The following is an 8479-nucleotide window of genomic DNA, read 5'->3' on the forward strand; positions in this document are numbered from 1 at the left end:
AAGTCTTCCAGAGTTGAAGAGAGTTCTATCAGAGGCTAACACTGGCCCAGATTATTAGAGTCTCTGCCAATCAAGCGTTGAAGCACATAACTTTATGCTTCCCCTATCGGACTTCAACCAGCTTGCACAATACGACAAAGTTATCTAGGAAGTATAAATTTTACGAAAACCGTACTACACTACTTTTTACAATAACAAAAGAATTTCGCTTAGTAATAAGTTAATGAGATTTAATTTTCCCTGGATGGCAAACAACGTAGGAAAGACCTCCTCGGAATTGGTAAAACCGAGCACACAGATTTTGCACGTCTTCGTTATTTTAGCAAATGAATTAGACTAAGATCTGAGGACGAACTATATGTCATTTTACCCATTTTTGAGTTGTTCATTTTGGGTATTTTCCAGCCCAACCCATGCTGTCGCTGGTCCTGCTTAATCTCGCGCTCCAATGCTTCATGACTACGAAATTAGCGTCTGGTCTAACGTACCGATCGTATGCTGAGATGAAACAGTATTTACTCGAGCTAAATACGACATTCCGAGATGTCGTACACGTTTCAATAGCTCAAGAAACGTATGGACTGCCATACCCTGATGCTCTTGATTGTATAATAAATGACGAGACGAAAGACACAGCACCTTGTCAACACTTTGTCGTACATTTAACTAATCATTCAACACTCAAAAATGATCCTGAACGACCAGAAGTTTTTATTAGTGGTGCATTGCATGGTAATGAACGTATTGGACCCAATGCAGCAATAGAACTCATTGCTCTTGTAGCACACGGTACATCAAAGTATCGTTCAAAGGATACAGTAATCCCAACGTTTGAGACTCAACAATGGTTACTTGAGCTTGTAAATACACGGAATATAGTGATTATGCCCATGACAAATGCTTTTGGATATGCTCATAATACTCGCGAAGAATTAACTCTTGATCCCAATCGAGATTTTAATTATATGCGAACGGGAGTTGAGTGTATGCAAACAATTACAGCTCGAGTTGTGAATGAGATCTGGCGAGATCATATTTTTCAATTAGCCGTGACATTTCATGGTGGAACACGAGCGATTGCATACGAATGGGGCTCACCTGATCATTATTTAGATGGAAATCCAAGGAAATCAAGTGAAAAGTCTCCTGATCATACAGCTCAACTTGAATTAAGTACTACATTAGCTCACTTTGCTGGTGCATTTCAAGATGGACAATTGTATCCAACGGGTACTATGAATGATATTGTCTATGGAGTCTCAGGTATGTTGATTCTTGATTTGAAAGGGAAAAGTGCATGCTTATATGTTGAAATGATTATGTAGGTGGAATGGAAGATTGGGGCTATGCTGCGTCATGGGAGAATCAGTTTTATGATGAGCTTGCACAACCTTTTCATCCATGTGACCCTAAGACGTTCGGGGGATACCCAAGACACAAGACAATATATAATAATGTCACCCATCGCGCTTTTAATATGTTAGTCGAAACAGCGAATGACAAGATTCCAGACGTTCTCGAGTTAGGAGACAAGATGGAATTGTATGGAACAAATGTCGATTTCTTTCGTATGGATAATAGTAAGATAAAAATCGTGGGACACGTGCCGCGAAATGTTCGTTTGGCACTCATGATGATTGAAATGGTGCAGCCTTATCTTCGATGGGTCCATGCAGCACCCTCGGCGTCGAAATCTTCATTAAGTATTGGATTTCAAGGTGCAGATGTCTATACTACAAGTGCGAATCAAGTCATTGACATGGGCTGCGGTGAAGTCGCATGGAAACGTCATGATGTTGCGACGTGTAGCACTTTTGATTGCAGAGTAGAAGATCGTGGGTTTTCAAAGCTACAGCTTGCGTGGGAGGTACTTGGAGCACTTACTGTCGATAGCACATACCTTCAAATCTCTTCTAACAAGGACTTTGACGACAATGACATTTTCATCACAACAGCAACGCAGAATGGCACGACTCGCCGATTCTACAACTTTGCATCGAATGACAATCAAGCGGCAAGTAGCAATGAAGATACAATGGGCACTTCGCTCTTTGTTACATGCCTTGATCTGAGGAATATCACGTTGAACAAGGTGTACGTTCGAGCTGTAGCTACTGTTGATCAGGTAACGTCATGACTTTGAAGTTGAATCGAGAACACTTGGCATCTAATGTCTTGTTTTAGAACTGGAAACAACAAGGTATTGATAAAGATACACCTTCTCCTCGCGTTCCACCTCAGTCGCATTTAGTGAATGCTCGAACAAATTTAGACTGGAAATTTGAATGGAATGGCCATCGAGTCAAAGCTGCTCTTGAATGGACTTCAAAGGTACGAGCGTATAAATGACTTGTTGAATGACAGAAAGCTTACCATTCTACAATGTTAGGTGATTAGTATTGAGTTGTTAAGCAATGTCCAAGACGACGTGAAAGATGAAATGACTTCCTCATTAAGTGCTGAAAACGGATCGCCAGAGGAGGATGAAGTAGAAAGTCAAGATTCGAGCAATGATAATGAAGAACGAGAAGATGATAGCAAGGAGGATACAACTGAAACAGCAGCTTCGACTTTATATCTAAAGGTTGCAATTGTTACATCAGATGATAGTGGCCAAGTCGATGATGAAAGTAATCAAAGTGACGACACAGAGTCTCAAAACGAGATCGCTGAACACGAACAGACTACACGAGTTCGTGCTCATACGCTTGGAGATATCACTACACTGACGTCAAATGATGCAAAGAATTCCGGATTGCTTCGCTTTGGTTACATTATTATGAGCTTTTGTGCTTTAATCATCGTGCTCACGATCGTATATCTCTACCGTCGTGTCTTCCAGCGTTCTCGTCAAACATATATGAATATTGAAAATGTGACGCAAGAGAACATTGATCGTACTGATGAAATGGACGGTGATCTTGACAATAAGAGCGAAGAACGTACAGAATCCGAGTCACCCGCAGTCGAAGCTTAAAAATCGCAGTGTCAGTCATTCGGGTTGTGTCATAGATGATTAGCTGAAAAACGTTTCAAGATCTTCCAGTAGATGAGATCGGGAGCTTTCATGTGTAGATGTAAAATATATTAAACGGACCTCATGAAACGTTGATAACTAAAAAGAATCGTCATTTGACCAACAATGATGACAACTACGACTGGACATGGAAGGAGAGAAAAGACCGAGATTGGACAATTTGAAAATGGGTAGAATGACAAATATACTAAATGACTGATTAGAGATACGTTTGAACGTCTTCATAATTTAGACTGATTCACTTGCTAAATAAGAAGACGCAGATATACGTGCAAGATCTTCAGGTTGCTCGAGTGGAAAATGAGTGGCACAATATCCTCCACCAATCACCCACTTCGTACAATACGTGTAACCACATTTTTTTCCGCCACCATGGCCTTTACAAAAGCCACCACCACGTTGAATTGCATTACAATTTTCCACTTTGCATCGTGTCCCACCACCATGACGAATGCACATACCTTTGCCTTTTTGTTTATTTGTACATCCTTCAAATTGACACAATTTTGTACCCCCATGTGCTTTACATAATTTTCGATTCTGTGCAGCACGATCACAATTTGGGACACAACACAAAACCTTCCCACCATGACCACGACAGCGTTTATTCACCTGTCGAATCTTCTCACATCCTTCAATAATACACTTGCGACCTCCACCATGAGCAATACAGTACCCACCACCAAGATCATACTTGGTACATCCAAGCATTTTACACCGTTTTCCTGGTCCTTTATGTACTGCACAAATACCTCCACCAAGAGCCCAATTTTTACAATTTTCAATTTCACACTTTTTACCACCACCATGTGCTTTGCAAAATCCACCACCTCGATCAACTTTAGTACATTCAGCAGCATTACATTTTTTTCCACCTCCGTGTGAGATACAAAAGCCACCACCAATATCACGTCGCTTACATCCATCAAAATGACAGAATCGACCACCACCATGAGATTTACAATATCTACCAAGCAAACATGCATAAAACAACAGTTTTAAAATCCCTTGACAAATGTCACGTACCCGCCTTCCATACGTTTGTTCCCACATCCTTCTACAGGACACATAGGTTTACCACCATGCCCTGAACAAAAGCCGTAACCTTGTACTTGTTTCTCACATCCTTCTTTCTTACACTTTTTACCACCTCCATGTCGAATGCAAAATCCATTTCCTTGATTATATTTGTTGCATTTTGGATGTTTGCAAAATTGACTAATTTTGTGAATTGCACATCGACCATCTAATCCAGTTGCCGCACGTTTGCAACGTTCACGCTCTCTATTGTAGAACCGACAAGTTTTTTTTGTCGCGACATAATTTTCCGTTGTTTTCGTACTTAGTGCCTTAAATACGCGTCGATTTTGACTTGCGGCTGCTCGTACACGTGCAGATGAGAGCTGAAGCACTGAATTCGTGTCATCTTCTACTCCAACTACATGAGAAACATCATCAGTTTCTAAATCGGGATCCTTTTGCTCTTGTTCCGCTTGAGCTAATAGCATCCTCGCAAGCTCCGCTCCGTCATGATCGATCTCTGGAAGTCCATCCGTACCTTCAAAAGACGTTTGAAAGTCTAATTCGGACGGTTGTGTCGTTGATAGATCAGCTACAGATATTTTAATACACAATCATCAGAAGTGAACACCCATATAATACTTTGATTCATTTACACACGCATAGAAGCCTGGAGACTCGCGTCGTCTGGCCGCATGCCACGCAAAAAGCGCAGATAATCGTTCTCGCGCTCGTCGGATGCGTCCATAGTGTTTGTTCCAATAGGTTTATATTGTAATTAGGGGGTGATTCAAACGACTATGACAGGGAGAGTGTTGTACGAAGGTCAGTTTAATTTTAATTGGCTAATTATCAAACGTTTGCCAACACCATTAATGATCATGGCAAGTGTTACGGAGATTAAGCAGCTTGAAGCGAAGATTAAAGAGAATGTGAAGGCGATGAATGAATTACCAACGATAGTTCAAGCATTACAACATAGTGAAAAAGCTATTGCTCAAGCAGCTATGCAAAGTATGCGACGTGTTTTACTCTTTTGCTTAGAAAAAGGTGATCTCAAGTCCAAGACAAGAGAAAACGATATTACGAATAATGCAAACGGTAAAGATTTGGGGGCAATTGATACATTCCATCGTTGGATATGGAATGTTTATATCAATTTTATCAAGTCGATGTTACAGTGGCTAGGCGATAGTGAAATGGACACAAACTTACGAGTTGGAGCTTTGCGTACTCTTATGGAATTTATATCTCGTGAAGGCAAAATCCAAGAGACTGTACCTACTTTTGGTAATGAAACGTTCTCTCAGTTGATTTATGAGTTAGTTACGACGAAGAAACTCAAGGGAGAAGTGGCGAGTGTGTTTGAAGGCGAGTTTATTCGCGCTTACATGGACGTTCAGTATTACATGGTAAGATTTGTAAATAGTAGAAAAGAGTTCAACAATGATATTTATGTTTCTTGTATGTAGCTCAAAAGTTTGGCTCATATTTTGGAGAATCGCAATGATCAAACCGACGCGACTGTAATCGCCAATGCTCTTAAATTACTTGAAATGGTACGAATGCCATGTGACGAGAAAGACATAACATCGTTTCTTGTGGAATCAAAGAATTGGAGTGTAATTGAGCACGATTTGGTAAGCAGTGACGAAAGTGATGAAGAGAAAGAAGAGATTGCAAATGTTGGCGAGAAACGAAAGATGACGTCAGATTCGAGTGTGAAGAAAACAAAAAAATCAAAAGGTTTGTACAGTCTTAAACAGCATCAACATGCATTCAGTTTAGCGTGGATTGCTGTGCTTCGTCACAAATTACCACAAGCTTCGTACGAAAAGGTGTTGGTACAACTCCCAGACGATATCATGCCCCATCTTGTCAATCCACTACTTCTTGCAGATTTTCTTACCGATTCATACAATATTGGTGGTGTCACGAGTTTGCTTGCATTAAATAGTCTGTTCCTTCTCATTCAAGACTATAATTTCGACTCACCTGATTTTTATAACAAACTTTATGCGCTACTGGACGATCCGACGTTATATTCAGCAAAACAACGCGACCGTTTCTTTGGGTTATTGAATCTCTTTTTGTCTTCGACGCACTTGCCGGCGTACACAGTCGCAGCGTTTGCAAAACGCTTGTCGCGAAGTGCATTGACAGCTGAGCCAGGTGCCATTTTGTTTATCATTCCAATGGTGTACAACTTGATTCTACGCCATAAAGAGTGTCTTCAATTAATCCATCGACCTGGTGCGTTCACTGCCGCGGAAAAAGCTGCGAAACGTCGTCAGGAACTCTCAAGCAACTCTGCTGTTGATGCAGCAGCAAAGAAATTGTCAAGTGAGACGATTGACTTGGTATTGAAGGACGGACACGATCCGTTTCAAAATAATGAGTTGGATCCGATGAAATGCAATGCATTGCAGAGTTCCTTGTGGGAACTTTACACCATGAAACATCACTACAATGCTGACGTTGCGTTAAAAGCGCGCATGTTTGAAGAAAAGCTACGGCATCAATTTCTTAACGTTGAAGATAGCATGGAGATTACTTACAAGAGCATTTTCAACAAGCAACTGAAGCGAAAAGAAAAGGCCAAAGTGCCTTTAGCTTTTAAGCCTTGTCATGCACTGTTTTCAAAGGAAGAAGACGAGACTGATAGTGGAGAAAAAGACCTTTTTGCCAAAGTCTTTGTACTTTAGATTGAGATTGACTTCATTGCGCGAGAATCTTACAGTATTAAATTTCTTTTCATGATCCAATGATCATAGTAGCTTGTGCAATTCTAAAATATGGTGACAAGAAGTGTCATGATCCTTCCATCACGCAATTCGAAGGATCACATGAACCCCGCTATCGCTCTCGACTAATTCACTAAGTTGACCAACTTTTAAAGCAAATGCAGCCTTTTCAAAAGGAGGAGCCATTTTCCCACGCGTAAACGGTCCTAAATCCCCTCCACGCTTTGCACTTTTCCACAAAACACAATATCAGAATTTCAAACATTATCAATCTGTATTTCTACACACCTGCTGCAATCACTTTCTTCTTTAGCAATTTGTTCAAATAGCTCGCGTAGTGCTTCAGATGATCTCTACGAATATCATAATCAAAATTCTCGTTATTTTCGGACAAATTCGTTTTGATATCAATGATCAAACCTCAGGATTAGCCTCAATACACGCCACAAGTTTATCTCGAATGCCCTGTGTCTTTGCTTGCGCTACTGCTTTACTACGAGTGATCGAGTCTTGTCGCCAGGATGAAGGTCTTCGAGATCCTGAGTGTTTGACAAGAATATGTAACGCCTACAGTCGATATCGAACACACCATAAGAGACGATAAATTAGTCTTCATGATTATCGATAAAATCATGTAATACGCACTTGAATGCTTTCGGAATCAGTCGAACGCCGCTTCTTTGTTTCGGACGCTGTGCGATGCCGGAATTCACGCTCTTTCGCATGTACATGCGATAGTTTCCAAGTCTTTTCACCACTTTTGACATGTAAGAAATACTTTTTGTCCGGACGGCTCTTACTCTGCACCTCCTTCCAGCCGCGTGGCAAGTCCTTAGCTGTACTCATTTTAGCTTTAAAGTAATTAGAATGTGCGGCACAATAATTGTTAAATTTATAAGCGCTAAACTGAAACTTTAATTTGAAATATTCGGTCACCGTGGAGGAAATATGGCTACAGCTATTTGACGCTTACAGGTGAATAATTGTACATGCTAGTAGGCGCAAAGCACAGATTTTGCAAAAATAGGATTGATTTTATGATATAATCACTCTTACGATTGCAATTAAGCTACTACTCCGGTTTTGTGGGCTAGAGCTTGAGCTGCCAGTTGGTCCGCTAAGATCTCAGCATGTCTTGTTCTCGCTGTGTTCTACTTCGCACTGAAAGTAAGTGCCTGAGAACTGCTGACGCTGATCGACGTTTGATATCAAAATTACAGGTTGTACTGCTTTCATTGCCAATTCGTTGATCGATCGACCGGGCTGCGCTAGTGTTCAGATGCATTAAAATTTATGTGACTGTTAGTGTCTACCAATCTTTCAACAAGCACATAACAATACTTATTGCCAGGTGATTATGCCTCTACAATCAGCCAACAGTTGCTGATGCGCTCAATTTTTATATCATTTCAATTACCAGTGCTTAGTTCAAGTTATTTAGCTGCGTTTTTGACCCACATTTCATAGTATTTGAGCACCAACGAACAAATCAACGTTGATTTTGAGCCTTAGCTGAACGGATCATATTCGGGGGTTGACGGATGCACGGATGACGCTGAGCTATTTTAAGGCAGAAGTGGGACTTCGAGCTAGCAAGAAGCGCGTATTCTCGTAGCTAGATGCTGTTGAACTAAATAGGTGGCCCGATACGCTACCTCTGCGCAAAGTGCTGCAAATG

The 8479-nt window shown here is 40.8% G+C and overlaps 4 protein-coding genes across 4 annotated transcripts; 2 read left to right on the top strand and 2 right to left on the bottom strand.

Annotated features, from left to right (window-relative positions):
• Positions 1-455: 455 nt before the first annotated feature.
• PHALS_01641 (hypothetical protein F441_06112) lies at positions 456-2977 on the top strand (the record flags this gene model as incomplete). The annotated part of the gene is made up of 4 exons (XM_024716071.1): positions 456-1263; positions 1326-2125; positions 2185-2331; positions 2390-2977. The coding sequence occupies 4 exons, from the start codon at positions 456-458 to the stop codon at positions 2975-2977; spliced, it is 2343 nt and encodes a 780-aa protein (XP_024581706.1).
• Positions 2978-3265: 288 nt separating this feature from the next.
• On the bottom strand, positions 3266-4805 carry PHALS_01642 (uncharacterized protein; the record flags this gene model as incomplete). Its single annotated transcript, XM_024716072.1, has 3 exons — positions 3266-4004; positions 4064-4649; positions 4718-4805. 3 exons carry the CDS (start codon positions 4803-4805, stop codon positions 3266-3268), a joined length of 1413 nt encoding a protein of 470 aa, XP_024581707.1.
• Positions 4806-4938: 133 nt separating this feature from the next.
• PHALS_01643 (nucleolar complex protein 4 homolog) lies at positions 4939-6762 on the top strand (the record flags this gene model as incomplete). The annotated part of the gene is made up of 2 exons (XM_024716073.1): positions 4939-5469; positions 5530-6762. 2 exons carry the CDS (start codon positions 4939-4941, stop codon positions 6760-6762), a joined length of 1764 nt encoding a protein of 587 aa, XP_024581708.1.
• A 120-nt stretch (positions 6763-6882) lies between these two features.
• Positions 6883-7647, bottom strand: PHALS_01644 (peptidyl-prolyl cis-trans isomerase nima-interacting 1-like; the record flags this gene model as incomplete). Its single annotated transcript, XM_024716074.1, has 4 exons — positions 6883-7030; positions 7090-7154; positions 7222-7368; positions 7447-7647. The coding sequence occupies 4 exons, from the start codon at positions 7645-7647 to the stop codon at positions 6883-6885; spliced, it is 561 nt and encodes a 186-aa protein (XP_024581709.1).
• Between the last annotated feature and the right edge of the window lie 832 nt (positions 7648-8479).

Source organism: Plasmopara halstedii (assembly GCF_900000015.1).
Source record: "Plasmopara halstedii genome assembly, contig: Scaffold_1583, whole genome shotgun sequence".
Classification (NCBI taxonomy): domain Eukaryota; phylum Oomycota; class Peronosporomycetes; order Peronosporales; family Peronosporaceae; genus Plasmopara; species Plasmopara halstedii.